Here is a 27,263-nt window from a genome sequence, read left to right as displayed (position 1 = left end):
TATTTAAGGAATGGATGCCTCATTTTATCAAATGCTATTTTTGGTAACTAAGTGTTCTGGATACGAAATAAGCCAAACAGAAAATGCAATCGATGAGACTAAAATTGACTTTAAAGATAAAATATTTTCTCTAATGTTGATTTTTAGGAGCCACCCTTAATAAATTCAAACAAAAGTGAGAAAACAAGTCTCTCTCCTCTGCAATCTATGTCCATATCTATAATGTGTCAGCTGTCAGCCTTCCCTGGAAAGGTAACTACCCACTTCCTAAATCTGGCATCTTTTCTCTGTGACTCAAGTTCAAGCAAGCAAAGCTGTTGGAATGTCCACCCAAAGAAGGTGGCTTAGGAAGGTCCCTGACCAGGTGGGAGGTGACAGTCCGAAAGATAAGGCCTGGTATCAATAGATCAAAGAAAGCTAAACCTTCAGATGAAGAGCAGCCCTGTAAGTCAGTTGTTGATTTGCTCCAGGGTTTCTGAATTTCACTCACAGAGAACTGACCACTGCACTGTATAGGGAGGAAATCACACTTCGGATACCTCCAGGGTGACTGCAGCCACCGCCATACCCTGCAGCTGTGGGTGTATATGAGTAGAGCCTTTCCAGAGGAGAGCTCAGCAGTCTGTGTCAACAGACATTAGAATATCCACGCACATGTACACCTGACACACAGCAAACACACTCCCCGCTGTCCTGGACCTAACACAAACATAGCTTCTCCCTCACTGTGATGGGAGATGAGAGGGAGGGTGTGTGTGTGTGTGTGTGTGTGTGTGTGTGTGTGCGCGTGCATGTGTTCTATGCACAGAAAAAGGACTACAAGGCAGATAGAAATACACTAATATGTAAAACTTGGCTATTTGTGTTGTGAGAATTACAGGTGGGTTTTATTTTCTCCTAAAAGCTCTTCTTGTTTTTTGGAATATTCTAGTTTTTTTCCCCAAAGCATGTGTTAATTTAATGATATGTCAATTGAGTGACACAAATAGAATAATACTTTTTAAAGGGTTTCATGTGGAAGACAGGAGAAAGTATACATAACTGGTGAGAACTAGAAGCAATGAATGAATGAGACAGAGACAGAGGAAGGGGAAGCCCCTTTTAAATAGTAAGTGTCCAATAATGGGACGGATTGGCTTAAAGAACAATGATAAAATTTTACCTAAACTAAGATTTATGTTGGCCACCAACTGTGTTCCTGGCACTCTGCCATCTTCTTTGTACAAGTTTTACATCCACCCTATGAGGTAAATGGAAATTCATCCCATTTTACAGATTAGGAAACTCGGCAGGGACTGGTCAGCCTTGATCCCTGTAACACGGCTAGTGAAGGGCAGAGCAGGCTCTTATGTGTTTGGCCACCCACTGTGGGGTCCCCGTCCCTTGTGGTGCCCAGGCAGAGGCACCTTCCCTGGGGCAGCAAGAGACGTGCTAAGGGCACTATTCTTCCCTGGGGCAGCAAGAGACGTGCTAAGGCCACTATTCTTCCCTGGGGCAGCAAGAGACATGCTAAGGCCACGATTCTCCATCACAGGCGCAGATGAAAGTTGTATGGCATGTAGGACATGTTCATGCTTTGGGGCACTCCATCTAGCCATGGGGTCTGTGGGCAAGCTATTGAACCTCACTAAGCTTCAGACTCCTCCTCTGTAAGTTCAGGAAAATACTTACATCACATGGTTATTGTGAGTATTAAGGAAAGCCAATTATTTATGATGCAGCAGAAGAAATGTTCCTTCTCCTCTGTTACTTTCCCCTAGAAGAGAATGTCTTTCCAAGCAGACATTATAAGTGTATGTATGTGTGATTTTTATATAACCCTTGAGCATATTACTTAGCCTCTCTGTGCCTTGGTTTTCTATCTGCAAAATGGGCAGAGCAACGCACCTCCTGGAGTTATGAGGATTAAAGAAGCTAGTAGTTGTAAAGCACTTAGAATGATGCCTGGCACAGCGTAAGCACGTGTAAGTGTTCAATAAAAATACACACAGATGCTAACACCACTTAGAATCATTTCGCTATGGTAAGGACTTGAGTCACTTCTATAATGTTGCTTTTCTGGTTCTAATTCACAGGATTGCAAGAGAGGTCAGACGGGCAGCGGGGGCAAGAAGGCCCTCTGAACACCTCAGCACTCCACTCATAACACATTCCCGCGTGAAGCTGTGGCCAGAGACAGAAGGAGGAGCTGCAAAACCCCGGCAGCCTGAGATGAGGTGCTCCACCTGTGCCGACCTCCAGCGGTCCGTCTACCCAGCTGGCAGGCCCACCCGGATCTCAGGAGGGAGTGCAGACCCCGCTCTGCCCTCCCTATGCGGAGCTGAGTCCTGAGCTGGAGCCTGCACCCAGTCCATGCTGCACCGGCCTCCTCCATCCTGTCTCCCACCCACACACGTCACACACCACTCACACACACATCACATCAACACACATGCATACTGCTCACACACACCACACACCCCCATACACATCACTCACATCAACACACAAACACAACACACACACCACACACACCCCCACCACTCTCAACACATATACACACCTGCACACACCACACACACTCCACACACACCACTCACATCAACACACATACACACCTGCACACAACCCACACACATATACAACACTCGCACACACCACACACATCACTCACATTAACACACATACACAACACTCCAACCCCCACACCTGACACACACCACTCACATCCACACATACACACCTGCACGCACCACACACACTCCACACACACCACTCACATCAACACACATACACAACACACACCCGACACATACCACTCACATCAACACACATACACACCTGCACACACCCCACACACACCACTATCAACACACATACACAACACCTGCACACACCACACACACATCACTCACATCACACATACACAGCACTCATACAACCCACACACTCCCACACACATCACTCACATCAACACACATACACACCTGCACACACCACACACACTCCCACACACCACTCACATCAACACACATACAGAACACACACACCCCCACCACTCTCAACACACATACACAACACACACACCCCACACACACCCCCACTACTCTCAACACACACACACAATACCTGCACACACCCCATATCAACACACATACACCACACACAACACACACACCCCCACCACTCTCAACACACATACACAATACCTGCACACACCCCATATCAACACACACACACCACACACACCCCCACCACTCTCAACACACATACACAATACCTGCACACACCCCATATCAACACACATACACAACACACACACACCACACACACCCCCACCACTCTCAACACATATACACACCTGCACACACCCCATATCAACACACACACACACCACACACACCCCCACCACTCTCAACACACATACACAATACCTGCACACACCCCATATCAACACACATACACACCACACACACACACCACACACACCCCCACCACTCTCAACACACATACACAACACACACACAACACACACACCCCCACCACTCTCAACACACATACACAACACACACACAACACACACACCCCCACCACTCTCAACACACATACACACCTGCACACACCCCACACACCCCACACACCACTCACATCAACACACATACACACCACACACACCCCCACCACTCTCAACACACATACACAACACACACACACCACACACACCCCCACCACTCTCAACACACATACACAACACACACACAACACACACACCCCCACCACTCTCAACACACATACACAATACCTGCACACACCCCATATCAACACACACACACCACACACACCCCCACCACTCTCAACACACATACACACCTGCACACACCCCATATCAACACACACATCACACACACCCCCACCACTCTCAACACACATACACACCTGCACACACCCCACACACTCCACACACACCACTCACATCAACACACATACACAACACTCACACACACCACACACCCCCACACCACTCTCAACACATATACACAATACCTACACACACCCCATATCAACACACACATCACTCATACACACCCCACCCCTCCACACCACTCTCAACACACATACACAACACTCACACACTTCACACACCCTGCATACACCTCTCACATCAGCACATATACACACCACTGACACACACCACGCACACTCCATACACACCATTCACATCAACATACACAACACCCACACACATCATACACACCCCCACACACCACTCACATCAACACACACACACACCACTCACACACCACACGCACATCAGTCAACATACATGCACAGTATTCACACATACACCACACACACCATTCACACACACCAACACATCACACACCACTCACACACCCCGCACGCCCCCACCATTCACAGCAACATACATACACACCATTCGCAATCACACCAACACACCACACACACCACTCACACCACAACACATACACACCATTCACACACACACCACACATATACCACTCACAACATACATGCACACCATTCACATACACACACATTCGGACACACCACACACACACCACCCACACCACTCACATCAACACATACATAGCATTCACACACACCACACACACACAACTCACATACACCACACATCATTCACAAACAATACACATTGCTCACACACCACACCACTCATATACATACACCCCCACACAGCACACACACCACAAACCACACACGCACACACCATTCACATCAATAAACACACCATACATACACCACACACATGCACCACTCACAGAAATCTCACCACACAAACCACTCAAACCAACATACGCACCACACACACACACCACAAACACACATCACACTACTCACACACATACCACAGACACCTCTCTCACACCACACACACACCACATACACACAAACCACACACACAGCCCACCCCAGACCTGACAGGGAACAGCCTCCTCCTCGCTGATAGTAAGAGCTTTGCCTGAGTGGGGAAGTGTGCCCCTGCATTTGTCACAGCCCTGGGACCCCACAGCCCTACACACCCTTTGGAAGGAACCCCAGGGATCCTGGACAAGTCATCCATCCCCTCTTGTTTCCAGTTCGCCACGGGCAGCCCAAGCAGTGCCTGGCAAGGAGCTCATCTGAAATGGGAGTGAAGAATGGGACCCTCACCTCGATTTCCCCATGCAGCTGAGGGTTTGCCACATTTAGAAAAGACAGGCGTCTGGTGCAGCACAGCAACATGAACACATTCTATAACACACATCAAAATTCAAATAAATCTCAAAAGCCAAGGCCAAATTTTCCATTACACAAGGAAAAGTTTGGAATTGTGGCAAAGTAACCCGCTCCCCTTTATGAAGCAAAGCCACCAAAGAGCTGCTTCACCTCGCCAGTTCCTCCCTCCCATGCTTCCTTCAACCTTCTCCAGTCAGACTTGCCTGTCATCCCACTACAGAGCTGCCATCATCAGGAGGCCACTCTTGTGAAGGCAAACAGTGGCTCTTCTGCCCCTGACCTTCTATGGGGATGTGGCCTCCTGCTCCATCTCAAGCGTTTTCGCCTGGTCTTCCAGGCCCATGTCCTTCACCTCCTGCCTCAGGCCCCTCCTTCTAGGCCTCCTTTGCCTGCTCTTCCTCCTCTTCCAGATCTCAGGGCGTCTTGTGCAGCCTCCTATCCTATGTGTCCTCCTAGGTGATCTCATCCAAGCGCCTGGCAGCAGCGCTGCCTCGGCTGCTGCTTCTCCAATCCACCAGCAAGCTCTCTGCTACCTCCGAGAGGTCTCTCCATCTTCTGAGCGCTGCTGCTGGCCTGCCTCAGGACACCCCTGACCTTCATGCATCCACTCTTGCCCTTCCCACTCATTCCGCACTCGGAAGCCACATCAGACAAGGCCAGCCCTTGCCTCCGTCCTCTAACACATTTTCTTTCCTCTTAGCCCAAACCTGGAGTTCCCTGCCATGATCAACTTGTTCCTGTGTGGTCAGGCCACTGCCCACCTCTCCAGCCTACCTCTCTGGCTCCAGCAACACTGCCTTATCAGTTCGTTGAACACACTATGTTCCGTTCCGACCCCAGGACCTTTGCATATGCTATGTCCTCTGGCAAGAAAGCTCTCCTCCCTCTCTTCACCTCATTAATTCCTTACAGTCATTTAGATTTTGCCCAAATATCACTCCTCAAGGAGGCCAGTCTCTGAACAACCCCTCCCCTACCCAGTCTAGGTCTGGTCCCTGGTGATTCATTCTTACTGTACCTGGACTTCTCCTGGGAATGAATGAAGGTCACAGCAGTCCAGGTGAGAGATGGCAAGGCCTGAATGATGGAGCCGCAAGGAGGGCATGCCAGAGGAAAGAGATGATGTCACTGCCTCAAAATAGTGTGTCGGCGTCAGATCCCAAAAAGGGAAAATTCTGAAAAACCTTGGTCACCTGATCCTCCTACACTGTATGGGGCAAAAAATGTCTAGAGACGGAAGAAAAATATGATTGGGCCGGTTGCATATTTACAACTACCATGCCACACATGCTCAATACAGGAGGACTTCTGCAGCAAAGTAGAGGCACACGTGCTCATGCATTCCTCGGTTCATTGATTCAGGGGGCCACACATTCAGTAGCAGCCTACTTCTAGCTCTGGCTTCATCACTATTTGCCTCAGTCTCTCCTCAACTAAGACGTGGAGTTCATCGGGACATTATTTCCTTTTGCAGAGGTTGCTGTGAGGAAGCGGTCTCTGCTTCAATTATAAGCAGCCTTTGCAAAGCTCTTCTTTGGAGCCGGGGGCTGTGCTAGAAGCTGAACAATGGTCAGAGATGAAAGGACCCAATCCTGCCTCTGACAAGTTCAGTCTTGAGTGTGATGGAGGCACAGAGCCCAGTAACTTCACACTGAGAAATGCATGCTGTGAGAGATGCTGGACACCATGTGGTGGGGAAGGCTGGGAGGGTCTGAGAAGGCTTCCTGGAGGATACCACCCCTATGCTAACCTGGCAATGGACTGCAAAAAATGCTCTGGGAGGAACAAAGTACGACAGGAAAGATGCCCTTTCCTAAAAGTGTTCCTTTGACTGCTCCAGAATTTCTGAGCAGATTCCTTTAGTCCCCTCTGAGGGGTATGCTTTCTTGTTCCTTTCCAGTCCCTGGAGCTTTCTGGTCTTTTATCCCAACTGCAACTCCCTACAGATCGAGAGTTATTCCCCCACTCAAATGCGACCCTCTCATCTAGATCTCCGCTCAGGATCCCTGATCATAACCAATGGCAAATGCACAAATAGACAGAAATATCTGTATTCGCAGCAGTCTGACTCCAAATGCAAATATCCCCTCAGGAAATTGTTTCCCATTACACACAGAGGGGAAATGACTGTCTGCTCTTAGACAAAGTTGGAATGAGGTTTGGAGCTCATTTAAAAATCAGTACAAGCTAAAGATTTTGTAAGGTTCACCATAACACAGAAAACATATCTGGTTTATAATGCAGCATCTAGCTGTAGACTATTTCACATTTCAGATGCAGACATACTGGGTAGAATTCCTATAATACAGTGTAGGCAGCGAAAACCTGGAAAAAATGTGGAACTTGAGAGCATTACAGATGAAAGGAACAGGAAGAAATGAAAAAAAGACATATTGCTCTCCCCACTATTTCATGTGAATCCAAGTAAGAAAAATATCCCCTGATCTTTACATTGGGAAAAAATTAATTACATGCAAAGTTTCACCACATGATAACATACAATATTTTAATGGCCATTCAAATAAACGAAAAACCAAAAGACTCTTTCCATGGGTGGGAGTAGGGTGAGGGCAGGCAACTAACCAAAGAAAAATGCTCTTCTCAATATTCATCTCTCTTAGAACAATTCTCTTCACAGAAAGCACATCAAATATCACAGCCCTACCTTTTCAGAGGGATTAAACAAAGATCTTTCTTCCTTGTGACCAACACCTTCTTAGAAGAATCTGTTATCCGTGTAGAAGAAATGTCAGAAACCTCTGGGAGGAAATGTAGCTGCATTTGTATTCTGCTCAGCAAATGTCATCACAGATCTGTTTACCTTAACTGTGGACCATGATTCAGCCGTGACAACTGTCTTGCATACTGATCAATTTATTTGCAGCAAAATTTCTAGCATTAACTGCTTAGGTTCTGAAAAATCGGTTACTTGGATTTCCTGTGCAACCATAACAAATGCACATTTGAAAAATCTAGATTCTTATCCAGACATTTCAGTGAGAGATAATAAAGGATTTTTCTTGAAGTGTAAGCAAGGGAGGGTCCCTCTGACTTCTGGAATGAAGACAGCACACATGATTCCCAAAGGACCTCCATGGGGTAGCATTTTTATAGCACAGTGTGCAGAAAAATCATTAGACTGAGAATCAGAGAACTCTGACTGCAGATCCTTGCTTGGCTTTAACCAGCTGTGAGATCCTATGTAAGACATTCTTTTCTGATTGGCAGGCTGGACCAGGGTCTCTGCAATAGAGAAGAGGATGGCCACTGGACCCGAGAAAGTAAGAAGAAGCCAGGTCCTGCCTCCTCTGGCTGGTGCTTCCAGCCTGGACGCTGAGCCCTGGATGCCTGCCTGAGCCCCTTGTAGCAGGCAGGCAGGTTTTGGCATTAGGGAATTGAAACCAGTCCCAAAGCAGCCTGGGGAGATGTCCTCCCGCCTCAGCTAACAGTGCTGGCTCAGGTAGGGCTCTGGCTCTCCTCTGGAACAGGGGCACTGCACTACAGCACACTACGGTGTCACTCCCCATGTTCCCACTAGTATCCGAACCCACTAACTCCAGCTTCCTTCTCCACCCTGCAGGCTGAAGTCCTATAATCTCTGTGTTGAAATGTGTAAAAGGGGCAAAAATAAAACAGACCCAGCAGGAAGATGGGTAACCAGTAATTCCAGTGGAAGAAATGTAGAGAGGCTACTGTCAAGGTTATGATTCTGGAGCAAGACAACAAGGATGAGTGACCCATTCAACCTGCCCCACTCTGTGCGCGACCATCAGAAGAAAGTGTGTGTCACCAATCACACGGAAACCAGCCAGAACATCTGGGTTGGAAGGCTTTGTGTCCGTCAGTGGACTGAATGTCCCTAATGAGGTCTTAGAAGGAGTCTCAGTCAAAACCTAGACTCTGGCCTACCAGGACCTGAGTCTAGGGAATCAGGAGCCCAGTGCAGTAAGACAGACCCTGCACAAGAAAGGGCAAGGCATGGGTTGCTGGTGCAATGGCATGGGAGAGTGTGCAGGAGGGCTCAATGCTCTGATTCTCCACATTCGAAAATACCAGAAAGAACCATGGGTTGGTGAAGGGTTCACTGAGGAGGACCTGCCGGTGAGACACAACTTGTCAGCCTGGAGAGTCCTTGAGGCAGAAGGAGGGATAAAACTGTCTTCAGATACCTGATGGACCTTCCTGCATAAAAGATAAGAGGCCAGTTCTCAATGACTGCAGAGGTCTCTTCACAGTAGCTAAGGATATGAAAGGTAGGGGGGAAAAATGAATGACCAAGATGCATGTTGACTGTCCAAAGGCAGCTGGAAGTGAACAGAAACCAAATGAACTAACAAGTCTGACATAAGGAGAAAAGCTCATAAATTATGGAACACTTCCAGATAAAAATTACTCAGCCTTTAAATATCATGATTTCAAAGATAATGTTACAGGAAAATGCTAAGAGTAAGTTAATAGAGCAGGATACAAAATCATATATGCAAACATATTTATCAGGGATCCATCAAAGTTCAGCTTCAGCTACACTATTTGCCCAAAACCTATTATTTGGCCATGGCTTCTAAATGAATGCCTTGGCCTTTGAAAGGACAAACAGTCAAATACCTATTGCAAGATCATTTCTGGCATCCCTGAACTTGTGCATGATCAATGACCTTATGATACTCAGGTCACCATCATCTCTATATCTACAGCATAACAACATCAATACTACAAATAAGGCATGCCACATGAACTTATTGCTCAAGTCTGCATATTCACTTTCAAATGTAAATCTGCATTCTAGATGTACTCAGATTAAAAAGCTCCTTGTATGTATGATGTATTTGGAACTCTCCCAGTCAGATGGTGTATAAATATAAATATTATTGCAAGAATGAAATGTGCAATAATCTTTGATCATATGGCAAAAGCTATTAATTTTATATGCAAAATTTATGTGCAAATCAATTATCAAGAACTTTACCAAACAGTTACATTTAATAGGAAGTGAGGAAAGAAGACAAATATTAAGAGACAACACTTTGGGAGGCTGAGGTGGGCAGATCACGAGGTCAGGAGTTCGGGACCAGTCTGACCAACACAGTGAAACCCCGTCTCTACTAAAAATACAAAAAATTAGCCAGGCGTGGTGGTGCGTGCCTATAATCCCAGCTACTCGGGAGGCTGAGGCAGGAGAATCGCGTGAACCCAGGAGGTGGAGGTTGTAGCGGGCCGAGATTGTGCCACTGCACTGTAGCCCAGGTGACAGTGTGAGACTCCGTCACAAAAAAAAAAAAAAAGAGGCAACACACTTGCTTGCTACTTTTACAAAGACTGTCATTTTCTTTCTGAGACAAGATATGTGCAGAACCATAAATACTACTGTAAAACAGAATAAAAGAGATCATTAGTATATATCATAAATCATGTTTTTGTGGAATTGTTTGGTATACTGGCATTCACAATAATAAACAACCTTTAGGATTTTAGATTTTTCTATCTGTTTCTGTTTAGACCACGCATCTTTCAAGAAAAAGTCTTATTTGGAATCCTTCATATCTTTATAAGGACAAATTAATTGCCAACTTTATCGACTGTGCCACCTCAAAAATTCATAAGGGAAAAAAGCCACCCATATCACACCATAACATCTATAGTAAATCATCACCAATCCAGACATAATTAACAAAACCAATGTAGTTCATTCCTCCACCAAACTCAGTTGCAAACAAGTGTCTATATTTAGTATCATAAATTGCAGCATGGTAAGCACAGGAGTATCTAGCAGTGGGCAAGGTCCAGATACGACTGTTTCTGACTTAGAGTTTAACTTTACGATGTGAAGAATCCTAATAAACAAAAATAACATAAGAACAATACCTATTTTTGTTAGAATGTCATATTTTCATTCAATGATTCAGCATCAGCCTCAATCACAGCCAAACATAGATGCTTGGCCATTCAGCATTAAGGAAAACTGAATTAGCTCAACACACCTCTAATATATGTATGTCCAGACAGAGAAAGAGACTGTGTGTGTGTGTGTGTGTGTGTGTGTGTGGGTGTGTGTGTGTAGGTAAATACTTTTTAAAAAGGAACAAAGCTAATTTTGAGTGGTAAGACTACATAGGATTTTTACTGCCCACTTATCATTTTCCATTATCTCTGTGTTTTAAAAACTTAGAATACAATACTCTTATGATCAGGAAGCAATGCAAGTGATGTAATCGAAGGTAAGTGAAATGCTGGGTTCTGTGGGCGGGCTGTGTGGGAACTGGGAACACAGAGCTGGGGGAGTAGAAGAGAAGCCAGCAGCTGTGAAATGGTATAGCCACCTCCAGCTGAGCAAACTTCCCTACAGGGATGGGACAAGGGTGATGAAATGGGGAAAAGGTAGAATTCGAGGCTGAAATAACTACTGAGTTCCAGAGAGGTAGCAGGCCCTGAGCAGGCTCATAAATCTGCACAGCAACACTGTGAAAGAAGCATCATTATCACCATGTCCTGGGTGTGATGATATTCAGGGTTTTCTGATTAGTACAGTAGTAAATGTGCATGGTAAACAATCTGAAATATTCAAGAAAGAGTAAAAACCAAGGAGATGAGGCCACACAAGAGGAGAGGAGACAAAAACAGGATAAGAGAGATGGAGAGGGTGAGACTCTGGCAAAGAAAATATTAAAAGATGAGTTATTCAAGGTGGGGGAGACACTGCCACCGGCTCTGAAGTCGGGCCAAGAGGTTAACAGTGGCCTGCCGAGTGTGCAGTTCCTCCTGTGGCTCCCTTCGCAACCTCGTGACTTCTTGATGCTGGGAGCAATGAGGAGTGAAGGCCCACTTCTCTCCACAAAGGGTAGACTGAGGTTATTCCACAGCACAGTACAAGGCCCTGAATATACAGAAAGGAAAGATGGAGCCCATCAAGATGGGAGAAGAAGGACCAGCAAACAGCCAGGGACAAGCTGTGTGAAAAGTGACATAGCAGGTAAATCCAGAGAGCTCTGGGAACCAGAGGCACCAAACAGCACAAAACGGGAGAGACAATCAGTGGGATGGGTGCAGAAGTCTCTGGAGGAGGCAATAAGTTGGTGGATTCTAAACACTGTTTAACCAGGAAGTAACAGACAAGGTGAGTCAAGCTTGAGTCCTGCCCGCTGGGCTCACAGATACCCTGGCCTTCTCAATTATCACGCAAAACCCACACCTTTGAAAGAGAGTGGGACAAATACTAAACCGGATAGCATGCAGAGACGTTAAAATCCCAGGCACAAATGAAGACTGTCCACATAACCAGGGACATGTGCCCCTTCTCCACATGTACTGATTGTTGTCCAGCCACAATGAAAGCAGCTACCATCCTTCCTGGTGCCAGGGCCCACACCAGTCATGAAGAAAACACAGACCCCCACCAGTATACCAGATGGCTAATCATCTGGAGGATGTGGGTGTCTTGGGAGTATCACTGCCCACTTTAGACAGTGGACAGCAACCTGCACTTCCTGTACATTTAACTCAAACCCTATGGAGGTGGCACCATGATGGGGACACCTGCATGGATGTGGTGAGGCAACATAAAATGGTTACAATCCCTCACTTGCTGAGTGTGTGTTTCTGTTTCCCCAGGTAGAAGGACCTCCCCGAGGTCAGGAAGCAGTGTCTATTCATTTGTCGTATGGAATCACCACACCCTTCAGTGACGGCCATGCTTTCCTTGTCGCCTTGTTTGAGATTGAGTGGGTCCCACAGAACTGCGTTCCTGGAAGCCTTGGTAACTGCTCAGATCCCAGCTGCTTTACCTGCCAGCATCCTGAAACTCAGCAAGATCAGAGTCCAGACCTCGTAAGATGTTGAGACTTCACCTACAGCTGCCCCACCCAGGCTGATGAAGCATCAATCCAAGACGAAGGGGCTCATCCCTGAGTCTGTAGGTAAAGGTGGGAGGGAAAAGCTGAATAATGAGGGCAGCTGTGCAGGGAGGGGGAAGGATGAAGGAAGGGATGACTTGGGCTGTAGGAAGTAGAGGCTTCCTGCGCAGTTAGCTGAAGACAGTCTGCTCACAATTGCACATGTGCATGGCATTGTAGCTGGGACGCACTAGCCATTCAACACATTTTTTTTTCCTTGTTTTGCCCATATCTCCTCAAATTCCTTTTACCATCAACACATATTTTTTACACGGATGAATGAGTCAATGAATGGATAAATTTTGCTCTGAGTGCTGCCCTAAGAGGCACATACAAGGTTCTCAGTTATTCAGGTGCAAAATCAGTGCCAAGTGATCCACAGCCATTTCAAAGCTGTCTCTGAAGGCCACACACCTCCCACTTCTAAGCCAGTAATGGCCTTGGACAGCATAACCTTAGTACTGCCTGCTCCTGTGGACAGAGGGAGGGAGGGAACCTGGCCTCGGAGCCAGAGGAATACGAGGGGGCTGTGGGGTCAGCAATGTGCATTGGGGGGGCGCAGCTGTTTGGACTGGGAGGCAAATTGTTCTATGGGAAGGGGTGGAAAAGGGAGGACCGGGGCCCAGGATGAAAGGAAGCCAGTTCAAAGGCCGGGGCAGCCTCTACTCAGCAGCAACGGATCTTGCTGCTTCTGAAGCAGGGACTGCCCCAATAACAGCTCTTCTCAGGAGGAAGTTACTATGCCCGCAATCCTGGAGGATCAGGGTTCTTCAAAAGTGAGAACCAAAATTAAAGGGAAGGGTACTCCACACCGCCAGCCTCCGTCACCCCAAGAGGGAAAGACAACCTCGGGCAGAGCTGGCACCTGTGGAGGAGGCGATGGGGTGTCCTGGCTGAATAAAGGATGAGGGCAGGAGGTGTGTGGCCAGGTGGCCCCTTGGCAGTGCTGGTTGTTGGCTGTATCTGCAGACACTGAGGGATTGGGGGCTCCCTGGAAACTGGACTTCAGTGAGCATGGAGAGTAGTACAGGCGACAATGGGCAGGAGGGAAGAGTGAACCCAGACATCCCAGTGGTTTACCCGCAGGTAAGGATCCAGGTGCTGCCTCTCAGGAGCAGGAGTTGCAAAACATAAAAGGAGAAGGTGACCTCGAACAGCCCCCCTGTTGTATCCATCTCCTACCCACCCTGTGCCCAGGACCTAGGTAAAATTCAGGAAAAACCTCCATGAAAGTACCACGTCTTACCTATCTTAACCCGAGCTCCTGGCTTTATCCTTCTTTCAATCTATTATCCTGCTCCTGGACATCCCCTCTCCTTTTCCCTCTCTCTTCCACTCCCCATTCCTGCCTCTCCTCTGCTCTCGCTCCCTCTCCCAGTCTACCTGTCCCCACTCCTCCTCCACTCAGTTGCTGATTTTTCTCTTGATCTCTCCCTCCATCCCTTGCTCTCTGTCCACACTCCTTTGACCCCTCTGGGCATCTCTTGAGTCCTACCAACGCTTTGCCTCCCCAACAAAAAGCACAGATGAGCTCACACTCACACCTTCACACAAATGCTTCTTTCCAAGGTCTCTCTTCTCTGCCTTTGTCACTCTGGACTTTGCTTCTGGCTTCAAGTTTCTAGGTGTAGCCACATGCTACTGTTTGACTCTACGTGAAGATTAACCGCAAGGAAGCAAATGTGCATAAGAAAATCTATGCAGCAAAGGCAATTCTGTTATTCTCAAGTCCATAGATGCCCAGTGTGACACTGTGAACTGGAGAAAAAGGAGCACTTCCTGTTCAGGAAATCTTGTAAAATCATAAATGTTGGGACTCAGTCAACAATACCCCAAAATGAAGGCCTCACCAGCATCTTCAGAAGAAAAATTTATTTCTCTGATCTTCTCTTGCCTTCCTGTCTCTTAGTGCCATTCTCCCCTGAGGCTAGACACAGACACTAGAATCCCTCTGCCCCAAGGCAGGGCATGGAAGTCAGAAGCCTTTTTCCCCAAAGCCAGCCATAAAACTTAAAGATATCACTCTAACTTTCCCTCTGCCTTTCTGTGTAAAAACTGGCCATAAAGAAACTATCTGCCCTACCTTGTTTGACTGCAGGTCATAAGACCCCCATTCCAGAGAGGGTCCTGCCTCATCCTCAGAAGGAAGGAATGCACGTTTAGCAAGGCCAAGAAGAATCTAAACAGATAGGCCTTGCTGGGTTTCCCCACTCAGCCTATTGGCATTGGATCATGCCCTTTTTGTCCAGTCCTATGTCTACCTGGCTGTCCATACTTTGTTGAACCTAAGCATAAAAATGGGCAGTTTCCCCTGTATCTTTGGGTCATTCTGAAGGCTCTCATGTACACATTCATAAAATTTATACCAATTTTCTCCAAGTAATCTGCCTTTTGTGAGTTGATTTTTCAGCAAACCTTCAGAAAATGAAGAGGAGTCTTTCCCTTTGCCCCCCCAATAACAAAATGGTATCTCATTCTTTAAATATAATTATTTCTATAAAATGCCTTTTCTAGGCTGGGCACAGTGGCTCACGCCTGTAATTCCAGCACTTTGGGAGGCCAAAGCAGTGGGTGGGTGGATCACTTGAGGCCAGGAGTTCGAGACCAGCCTGGCCAACATGGCAAAACCCCACCTCTACTAAAAATACAAAAATCAGCCAGGCATGGTGGTGTGCACCTGTAGACCCAGCTACTCAGGAGGCTAAGCCAGGAGAATCACTTGAACCTGGGAGGCAGAGGTTGCAGTGAGCCTAGATAGCACCACTGCACTCCAGCCTGGGCAACAGAGTAAGACTCTGTCTCAAAAAAAATAAAAATAAATAAAATAAAGTGCCTTTTCTAAAAAGGAAAAAAACTGTGGGCATACCCGCTGTTTACACAACAAATTGATTAAGGAACTCACATATCCTTCCACAGATCTAAAATCCCCTTTAAGAGGTTTTATGAAACAAAGTAGTTTCCTTGTTGAATATATTCCTTGATGAATATATTCATCCATCATTCACCAAAAAAACATTTTGTGTTAAATTTTAAACCATGAATTACTCTACAAATATAAAATATATGCAAAACAGTAAAAATGTTTACACACAAGGCATTAAAATCTGTTTTCTTTTCAAAGCAGTTAAGGTATTATTTTTATGCTATTTGGTACTATAAACCAAATGGGATGCTCCTCGATGTCTTAATTTATGCTTGGGACTCCAATACTTGGAGATAGGGGAGCATGAGCTTCTGGAGAAGAAAGAGGTTGTAGGATTTCCTAGCATAGGAGGCTGAGCTGTGATGGTGAGACCACACCTTCTGGTTATAGAGGAGGACAAGCTCTCTGTTCATGGGAACACTGTTGTGTTTCTCAGAGGCCTCAGCCCAAGCAGAAGATCCACCTCCACCTGCACCATCTAAGCCACAGGTTGGCAAACTTTTTCTGGGAAGGATCAGAAAGTAAATATTTCAGGCTTTGAAGGCCATAAGGTCTCTGTGGCAACTACTCAGTGCTGCAGTTGTGGTACAAAAGCAACCGTAGACACGGTCTGTAAATGAGTGGGTGTGGTTGTGTTTCAATGCATGAGCACTGAGATTTGAATTTCAGATAATTTCCACATGTCATGGAATATTCTTTTGGTGTTTTTTTCCATCCATTTAAAAATGTAAAAATTATTCTCAGCTCATGGGCCATACAAAAACAGGAGGCAGGGCAGATGCGGCCCACTGGCCATAATTTGCCAACCTCTGATCTAAGCATCAGGTCCCAGAAAATTCAAGAAGAGGTGAGAAATCTTCTACATCTAATTCAGCTGACCCGATGGGCAAGACACTGCCCTTCCCCCTGTGCCCCAGAGATGCAGGTGAAGGGCTGGTGCAGGTGCACTATTTCATCAAAGTCCACACCCTCCAGGGACCAGCAGTTGAATGGGAAACAGATGCTGCATTTTTACCTATTGACAGTAGACCCTTAATCTTTGCAGCTGAGCTTTCAAGAGACAGCAGCATCAATTCTCCATGGAGAAAAACCTGCATGAGGATCATGGTCAGTTCCATTGGGCCATTTAGGCTGACATACCTGAGCTTGTCCTGGAGGAAAAGGAGGAGCGGCCCAAGGCAGCGACCACAGAATGGCTGGTTGCTTCAGAGAGCTACTTCAGCTGAGAGTTACTTCAGCTGAGAGTTACTTCAGCTGCCCAGCCTTCTGCTAGGTGCTCCCCACCAGGAGGTCCTGAGAGAGGGCTTCAGCCACCAGTGGATCTTTGAGGAAGCACTGGAGGAACAAAGCCCACCCTCAGCACCAAAATGGAGAGAGCTGGCAGGCCAATGTCCCCTAATGAGGATTACATGCGAAGAAGTAGAGAGACCTGCAGAAGCTGCTGGATAAGTGGGGACAACTGGGAGCCTGGAAAAACAGCCAGATAGGAGGCAGAGACAGGGGCCTGCCCAGGAGGTCCAAGGGAAGAACAGACAATCACGAGAGGAAGGTGGGCCTGTCTGTAAGAACCCCTAATCCGGCCGGGCACGGTGGCTCAAGTCTGTAATCCCAGCACTTTGGGAGGCCGAGACGGGCGGATCACGAGGTCGGGAGATCAAGACCATCCTGGCTAACACGGTGAAACCCCGTCTCTACTAAACAAATACAAAAAACTAGCCGGGCGAGGTGGCGGGCGCCTGTAGTCCCAGCTACTCGGGAGGCTGAGGCAGGAGAATGGCGTAAACCCGGGAGGCGGAGCTTGCAGTGAGCTGAGATCCGGCCACTGCACTCCAGCCCGGGCAACAGAGCGAGACTCCATCTCAAAAAAAAAAAAAAAAAAAAAAGAAGAACCCCTAATCCAGCCGCTTCAGACTATCTCCCAGCCCACTCCCCTAGTACAGCCCATCCTGGAATGGCTTCGGGCCTTGGAGACAGGACAGGCTCAAAGGGAGCCAGGGAGTCCTCTGTGCCCTCTTCAGGACCCTGAAGGGAAGCCTCATTGTTACTGCGAAAGGAGCAAAGGGATTTCAGAGGGAAGTGGTTGGCTGCAGCAAGGTCAGGAAAGGACCTGTGCTGTGGAGTGGGAAGGGGAGGATCTGATCTGGCCATAACCTGGGCGTGGCAAGAACAATGATTACAAATGCTGTATATCCCACTGCCACGGTCCCAGTGATATCCCCGCACAGAAGAGCACCAGGCCCTGAAGAAGAACATGCAGAGAGGACAGAGGGGACGTGCTGTTCACAAGGCCCAAGGCTGCGGCCTCCCCAGGAAAATGTAAGGTTCAGGATTCCGGTTTTGTTGTTGTCTTTATTTTGGGGGAATGGGGTGGTAGAGGCAGGTGGCTACAGGGGTACATGTAAGTACCTGAGTGGTGTCCAGTGCTTTGTAGGGGGATCGTGACATTGGATTCCAGGAAGGATATAAATGAAGATGAGCAGACTGACAGCTGGTGGGAAAAAACCCTGGGACAGAGTCTGGGGAAGGAGGGTGCATGATTCATTGCCGTGTACATGCACCACCCGGAACAGGGCCCAGCACAGAGCAGATGCAGGGCAAGATCACAGGTTAGTCCACTAAGGGAAGATCAGTGCTGGATTTGCATATCTGTGCCCACTGCTGGCCTGGACAGGCTGCCCAACTGCTGTCAAGGTTCTGTGTATTGTGAGAGAGAGGATAGGAGACTGCGTTCCTTCAATCCCACATTTCCCAATTCTGATTACTTCTCTGTCACTAAAGCAAAAAAGACCACTAGAGCAAAGAAAAACCCTGAGGTCACAACCAACACCCGTGAAGAATCAGACAGATTCCAGCCCTTCAGAGACAGAAGAGTGAGAGTGTGAAGAAGCCAGCACAGAGGGACTGGGGCTATTTGCAGCTCCCATTGAGACTGGACAGTCAGCATCTACAGTCGCTTTGGGCTCTGTTCTTGTGGGATGGTTCCTTCTAGCTCTGGGCTATCCCAAGAGGGAATACATCGAAGGAGCTTCCAGGATAGGAGGAATTTTGACCTAGCAGCTTTGTTATGGCTTTGATCATCTGGTTTGATCTTATAAATGACACATAGATGATCTTCCTGTTTTCCCATGAAGTGAACCTAACTCTGGAGTCTGGAGGAAAAGTGGCCAGCCATGTGTGGAGAATAGGTGAGAGGGGAGGCTGGTTAGACCTAGGAAGTCAGGATACCACAGAGATCTCCAACTCAGGATCTCAGACACACAGCCACATGGCCTATTGCATCCAACACAGAGCATGGCCCAAGAAAGCACAAGTTACAGCTGCGGTATCAAGTCAGAAGACCTAGGAAGCTCTGAGTGGCACCAGGAAGTGGGTGCTCATCCTCGGGAGAAGACCTAGAGTGACCTAGGGAAGCCTTCTGAGAGGACAGACAGATCCTGGTAACCACTGGTGGGGCCTCAAGGATGGGCACTTTCATCCCCAGGCTGCCCTGCTGTTACTTCTGGGTGATGGTGATGTCCCGGGGATGCGACTACCTAAGGAGAGAAGAATGGGGAGAAGAAGGAGGTACCTGGTGGGGGTGCCAGGGTCTCTGCCACTTCCCAGGATGGAAGAGGCAGTCATGATGTCTGGTGGTACAGAGCTTAGTTGGGCAGGGGCTTTGTCAGTGGGCAGGCTTTTTGCTCACACTAACCAATTCTCCACCTCTCTGGACACCAACTGCATCTCCTACAATTTGATTCAATTCTGACACTAACTACCTGGAGTTGGCACGGATCCCCACAGATTACGGGCTCAATCCCACACGACTGCCCCACTTCAGATGCCAATCACACATCTGGGCCTCCTACACTTCTCACCAACCGAATATAAATTGGGGATTCCTACAACTCCCCTTCTCAGGTTCGGTAATTTGCTATATCAGCTCCCAGAACCACTTACTATTCCCAATGTAGGCTAAAGAATACAATGCAGGAACAACCAAATGAAGACATGCACAGGGCAGGTGATTGCGTGGTGTGGGGGGGGGGCGTGGAGCCTCCATGCCCTCTCCAGGCACCCCACCTTGCCAGCACTTCCATGTGTTTACCAACCAGGAAGTTCCCTAAATCCCAACATTTATGGTTTTTTTATGTAGGTTCCACTGTGAAGGCAAGAGAGATTAAATCATTGGCCACTAGCTTGATTGCTAGCTCCTCTCTCCTTGTCAGAGGTCAGGGGGTGGGGCTGAAAGCTTCAACCCTCTAATCCTGCATAGAACGTGGCCCAGCCCCTTCTTGAAGCTGTCTAGGGGCCCAGCCACAAGTCATCTCATTAATACACAAAAGACACTCTTATCACTCCAGAGATTCCAAGGGTTTTTGGAGCTGTTTGTTAGGAAACAGGTGAAGACCAAATACGTATTTCTTATTATCACAATCGGGAATTTCAACTAAGCCTTTGTTCAGAAAGGCTGCATCAGTCAAGCTATTTTCTTCTGCCTTTTATTTTAAAGGGGGACTTGGAATACAGAAAGGGGATTCTAATAACAATCTCCTGATGACATATATTGTATCAGATAGATCCTACATCTTTTCCAATCCACTTCCTGGCAGGAAGCATGTGTCGAATGGACGTTGAGGAGTCAGTTCATTACACATCACAAAATTATATTTGTCTGTTTCTAGATCCAGAGACCAGACATGGATATGAGCAGATGACAGAATAAAAGTTGGGAGTTGTATATTAAAAGAGTAATGTTTGCCTTTAACCAACAATGGTTCTCTGTTTTCTCTTCAGAATCCTCATCTCCCCTCCAGAAGAGAACAGAATTAACTCCTTTTAAATTGAAAAAGTCTGCTTCAAAAAAGTCCTGTGCCAGTGACTTGGAAGACTGGCTTAAAATCTCAGTTCTACCAGTTCCTCCTCCCTTGTGATCTTGGCCTTCCTTCGGACACAGTTTCTACATTTATCAGCTGAGCACACTTCAGTGGACAGTGGTTTCAAGCAAATGAGATAATTCCTGTACAATCACTGTGTAAGGTTTGACACAACCCTGTGGATAAGAACTCAGGCAGAAGAGCTGAGACCACATCCAGGCTCCTCACTTGCTAGTCCATGAAACTGAGTAACTCTCCATCTGTAAATTATGCACCACATATATCCATGCCTCATGAGATCATGTCCAAAATGTCTTTGTAAGGTTAAAATTACAATAGACATATGAATATTGATTACACTGTTCAATAATTTCCCTAGAGCCCTTTGCGTCTGTGCATCGATATGGTGAGGGTGAACAATTCCACAGTTCTGCCTCTTTCAGGACTGGAAGAAGGCACTAAATCTTGGCCCTCTGGCCCACACAGAATCTTCCACTCAGTCATTCAGCAAGTATTTTTATTGTGCAAAGAGCAGTGGTGTTCAAGGCACTTCATTAAGCCCACAGTTAGCTGCAAGAAGCAAATAGAGATCTCCCCTCCACATTATCAGGCTGAGCTGATGAGCAGGTGATCCTGACAGTGAATGCTGGAGAAGACAGTGGGAGGCAGAGAACCTTCAGAGCTGGAGTTAGACAAGCCGAAGGAAACGAGGCCAGATGCAGATGGCCTGATGACAGGTCCATGGACAAGGAAGAATTGTCACAGAGGCAGATTTTGAAGAGTGGCAGACAATTTTCCAAGAGCTGGGACTGTCTAAACGCAGAAAACATTACAACTAAACTAAACAGTTGTACGTCCCTAGAAATATACCGAGCAAGGCCTGGGTAAGCATCAGGGTATGGCTTTATCATAAGGATTCCCACTATGACTACAGGGTTAAAATAAATGACCCACACCTTTCAAGAGTGTGTGATTCTATCAACTTCAGTGACTTCTTGACATATGTGTACCTAGAGATTTCACAGTTAACCTCACATTCTGTATTCTAAAACTGTACTTAACTTTTTTTCTCCCCAAACCATTTGGGAACCTCACGTCCATGTTCTCCTTCAGCAGAACCTCCCTTCTTTTCAGTCTTTAGGTTCAAAACTCCCATTTTCCTTTCAATAAGGTTTTCTGGACACCTCTCTTGTATATTAGGTACCATACCAAGAATGGCCCTCATGCTCAAAATGGAGTAGGACAGTCCAATACAGGATTAATTTAAGCTGTGAACTAAGAAACAATCTTAAAATGCATCTCAACAGGCAGATAAGAGACACAAAACTTCTTTGCATAAGTCTCAGAAGAACAAACCCCACTCACAGAGCCCTAGCCTCAGGGGTCAGGTCCTCTTGCTGACGCCCTTCTTGATGTCTGTCTTTTCTTACCCTTTTTGCTCGAATTTATGACCTTATTGCCCCAAACATGGGTCACTACAATATCATCCAAAAAAATAATTTTGTGCTGGTGTTAGGGACTGAATCGTGTCCACCCAAAATTCATATGTTGAGGTCCTAACCCCCAATGTGACAATATTTGGAAATGAGGCCTTTGGGAGATAGTATGGTTTATATGAGGTCATGAATGAGGGTGGGGCTTCCACGATAGGATGAAAAGAAGATACACCAGACAGTTCACTTCCCTGCTCCTTCTGCCATGTGAGGACATAGCAAGAAGGTGGCGGTCTGCAAGCCAGGAAGAGAGCCCTAACCAGGAATCGAATCAGCTGGCCCCTTGATATTGAACTTCCCAGCCTCCGAACAGTGAGAAGATAAATCTCTGTTGTTTAAACCACCCAGTCAATAGTATTTTGTTAGGGCAGATTGAGCTGACTAACACAACTGATCCACAGCACCTAACCAGAAGGATATTTTTAATTCATGAAATGGGTTCCTCTAAACAAAATAATTTAACCAAGTCAACAGCAGTGAAATCTCCTTTCCTCTTTATGCACTCCAAGAGAGAAACAACCCAGTAACAAACAATCATGCCCTTGCATGAACCAAGCCCCTCCTTCCCTTAGCCCTACCCGCTCCCATGCAGTAGCCTTGGGACACAGGGGCAAATGAGAGGTTGTATTTTGCTACAGATTCTGGTGGCAGCCTGGGGCTGCTGTGATGGCTGCTATATCTATCCTATTAAGTTGATACCCTAAAACTCAGTTCTACTCCCCCAGCTGTGCTCAAAACAAGAAATGTGGGGACCAACAGGACCATGGTGTGGTTGAGAAGCTATCAGCAATCCACATTTATCTCAACAAGCAGCAGAGATCTCAAGAATCTTCTATTTTGGTCACAGAAGAAGCTAGGCAACCAATCACATTTCTATCTTTTCTCTTGTATCCATGCATCCAATAAATGGTATTCTCCTCTTTTTTAAATGTCCAGTTCTAAAGAGTACTTAATTCAATTGAGCATTTTGCTCCTTCACTGAAAGAGCAATCATCGTTGAAGAGAGTGAAAAAGAAATATATCATAGATTTTCTTTTCTTTTCTTTTTTTGTCTCCCTTTGTATTTATTAGATTTTTAAAAACTTATTTCCTTGTAAACTTCCTTAATGAAACAAAATGAACTGCACTGGAACAAAAGATTTTACAAGAATGAGTGCTCTCAAAGTGGCTATGATCTACCAGGAAAGTAAGTCATGTTCAAGATGTTCTTTTGTCTTCTCTTCTCTTTTCTTGACAGTCTTCCTCTGTTGCCCACGCTGGAGTGCAGTGACACGACCATAGCTCACTGCAGCCTTGAACTCCTGGGGTCAAGCAATCCTTCTGCCTCAGCCCCCTCACTCTGCACAGTAGTTGGGATCACAGGTGTGAACCACCATGCCCAGCTAATTTTTTAAAGATTTTTATCACAGATGAGGTCTCACTATGTTGCCCAGGTCGGTCTCGGGCACCTGGGCTTCAGTGATCCTCCTGCCTTGGCCTCCCAAAGTGTTGGAATTACAGGCATGAGCCACTGTGCCTGGCCCCCTTCCTATAGATTTTCAAAAAAAACTCCAAAACAGGTGGAGGGTGAGGGGAGGGAAATTAGAAAATGGATCAATCGGTGCAGCAAACCACCATGGCACACATATATGTATGTAACAAACCTGCACGTTCTGCACATGTATCCCATTTTTTTTTTTTTGGAAGAAATAAAGAAAAAAAGAAGATTGTAATATTTACACATTCAGATATTTCTATCTTTAACCTCTGGGTTGAGCATTCAGTCTGCTAAAGTTTCTCAGAATATTTTTATTGATTTAGGTTTATATTTAAATTTTTAAGCCAATTGGAATTTTAGTATATGATACTTATTTTGTCTCAGAAGGATAGCCACTAGTTTCATTATTATTTTTAAATAAATTATCCTTAAAAAATAAATAAATAAATAAATTATCCTTTCTTCACTCAAAACCCCAAAACAAAAAATGACCACCATTTTGGAGCCATACCTGCAGAAACTGTAACTCTTCTGTATATTTCAGAAGTCAAAGATTGCACAACACTCTAGGCCCTCTAAAGGGTATTCTTGTTGTGAGCTACTCAGAGATATGTTTGAGTTTCTGCTCATCTTTCTTGACAGAAACAAGGCTACTGTGAGCAGCCCTTCGATAAAACAAAAACCAATGTGACAAGACCTGGCCACAGGTGGGCAGATATGGCCTATTATCCCAAGTTTGCACAAGCATGTTCATGATACAGTTTTATTTTAATCATTTGTTTGTTGACTATCTCATGTGTTCCTTCAGCTTCAACTCCTTTTGCTACAAAAAAAAAAGGATTTATTTTGCACAAGGAACTAGATAAAATTCACATCAGATTCTTAGAAGCAGCCATAGATATAGGCAGCCCCACTTTACTGTCTTCAAAACAAAGATTCCGGGTTTCAATTCCTGCTGGAAGCCTGAACTGGTAAGACAAATTGGAAATCAATTCTCTGCCAATTTTTTTTTTTTTTTGAGGGCTGTTTTGGAAGAAAACAGTATAAACTGTTTTGTCAACAAACCAAAGAAAAATTATGACTCAGATCACTGAAAGGGAAAGGTTCCAGGCAATAGTGAAGCAGTAAGAATACAACCACTTTGACTTTCACCCACAGGTACATTTTTTATTTGATGATTACAGATAAAAGAATGTCATAATAAAACCCAGTGGGACATGGGCAATACCACTGCCATGACTGGATTGTGATGGCACTCAGAGAGAGGCAACGTCTGACTGGAAGAGCAGCCCATGGAGGGAGGGACCTGACTTTGCCACTTTATCACCCTGCCAAGTGGGCCAGCCTCCAAACACCTTGGATGAGGATATCTTCCCAATAAAAATGGGAATGAAATGTCACAAAATAAAACCTCATAGGAGTGGTGTGCAAACCAGATGAAGTCTCCGAAACCTGTGACACAAAAGTACCTTGCCAACAAGGCATCGACATCTGTTGTACTGCCTGTCCTGTCCCCTTCTCCCTTCTGGGGACAACCCAGAGAACCCTGCATGAGGAATGTTCCCTTTCTCACCCAGAGTCCTTGTGGCCCAGTTAAGTCTGACCCCATGAGGGTTCCTGGGGTGTATACATGCCCAGATCTGGTCAGTCATAGTGTGGTGTTCCCTGGCAACTGGGCCTGGTTCAGGAATATCATGCAGGGCTAATCTACCTAAGATCCCTGCTGAAGTTTCCATTGGTAAGACGCAACTGGGCCACCACTTGGGTAGAACCTGCCTGAGAATAAAACTAACACAAGGTGGGGAAAGCTAAGGGACCACGAAGAAGAGAAACAGTGCCTTAAGGAAATTGCTAGCACTCTTGGATCTTTACTTAAAGTCAAACACTCACCTGGATATCCTAGTTTTATGAAGAATTCCTTTATGGATTGTCTAAGAGTTAGTTTGAACTGGGCTGTCTGTCTTTGGAGCTGAAAGAATCTCGACAATATAGTATGACTCTCTCCCTCTCTCTCTCTCTTCCTCCCTCTCTTTCACACACACACACAAAACATCATCAGAAGCTTCACTGACCACACTACAAATTCTAGCATATTTGCAGAAAGATCTCACTACTAATAATGGATGGGAATTAGCAATCTCACTTATTAATATGGATCTTAGAAAATCAAATTCAGTGTATCTTTTAATTACAATATTAGAAGAACCATGCAGTGTTACCATGTGCCTTTTATTCCAGGAAGATACATATAGCTCAACCTCAGGAAATCTATCAATAGTTCAAATAAATATATATACACACATGTTTATCTCAGTAGACACTGAAAAAATACATTAGATATAACTGATTATGTGACTCCTACTCACATAATGAGCGTTCCCAGTATAAGCAACATGTTCCTAGGGTTAGGAATTCCTGTGTGTTTCCACACTAACTCCTCAATGCTGCCATTGCTCAGATCCGTTGAGCATCAGTCCTCAACTCTTTGTGGAAATGATCCTCAAGTCCAGGATGATGGTGACGATGACCCGATCATGGTAACAGCCAATGTTTACTGGGCACAGACACCATTAGGTCCTGTACGAAACACATTTCCTGTGTCTTCTCACCTACACACGACTGCTTTATGAGGTGGGTATCATTATTATTATTATTCTCATTTTACAAGAAATCAAAGAGGCTAAGAACCTGCCTGAAGTCACACAGCTAAATGACAGAGCTGAAATATGCAAACCAACATACATTTGGTTTAAAAGCAAATGCTTTTAATTACTTAATATAAAACATGATACGTTAAGTTAGGAACACATTTTCTTTTTAATATTTTTATTCTATTATAAATTACAAGACCAATAAAGCTAAGAAATACACTTACACAAAAAGTGATAATCATGGTTAACTTTTTGGTATATGTAAATCCAGACTCTTCTCCTTACATACATAAATACAAGTAAGTATAGAAATAGTAAATATGAATAATATATGTTGGTTGTTGTACACTCTATATGCCTTATTACTCTAGAAATATTATTATACTTACTTAGTAAAAAGTTTAACAGTTCTAAACTACACAGCTTTACCTCTCATCACCTCACAAAGTACATGTTGTTATTATTGATAGCCAAAGCATGTTTATCTTTATTCTTGTGCTCATTATTTCCTTTGCTCACCATTCCTCCCTGCATCTGAGAACTTCCATGTGAGGTTACTTACCATCTTCCAGAAGTACACCTTTAGAAGTTCCTTTAGTGAGGTCTCAAATCATCTCAATTTTCTATCCAAAAATGTTTTTATCTCCTCATTCTTAAAAGATAAATTGTCTAAGTATAGAATTCTAGGTTTATAATTATTTTCAACTAGCACATTAAAATATTGTATTGTCGTCTGGCA

The 27,263-nt window shown here is 45.5% G+C and overlaps 1 protein-coding gene and 1 pseudogene across 6 annotated transcripts in view; one reads left to right on the top strand and one right to left on the bottom strand.

Annotated features, from left to right (window-relative positions):
• Positions 1–27,263, bottom strand: part of ARNT2 (aryl hydrocarbon receptor nuclear translocator 2) — a 201,615-nt gene that overhangs the window by 156,305 nt on the left and 18,047 nt on the right. For 2 of the 6 annotated variants that reach the window (XM_028851224.2, XM_077940109.1), the window contains exon 1: positions 6,257–6,324. The exons of 2 other annotated variants lie outside the window; for them this stretch is intronic. Coding sequence is in view for 2 of the 4 variants with exons in the window: in XM_028851223.2 (XP_028707056.1) it covers positions 5,442–5,448 (7 nt within the window). In the remaining 2 variants the exon portion in view is untranslated. Of the gene's footprint in view, positions 1–5,441; positions 6,145–6,256; positions 6,325–27,263 lie in introns of those variants that run through there. 2 more of the 6 variants (XM_028851223.2, XM_077940108.1) reach the window with 1 other exon arrangement.
• On the top strand, positions 4,304–13,049 carry LOC106999255 (uncharacterized; annotated as a pseudogene).

This window comes from Macaca mulatta, chromosome 7 (assembly GCF_049350105.2).
Source record: "Macaca mulatta isolate MMU2019108-1 chromosome 7, T2T-MMU8v2.0, whole genome shotgun sequence".
Lineage (NCBI taxonomy): Eukaryota > Metazoa > Chordata > Mammalia > Primates > Cercopithecidae > Macaca > Macaca mulatta.
The sequence above is the reverse complement of the archived record's forward strand: the minus strand, read 5'-3'. Positions and strand labels throughout refer to the sequence as shown.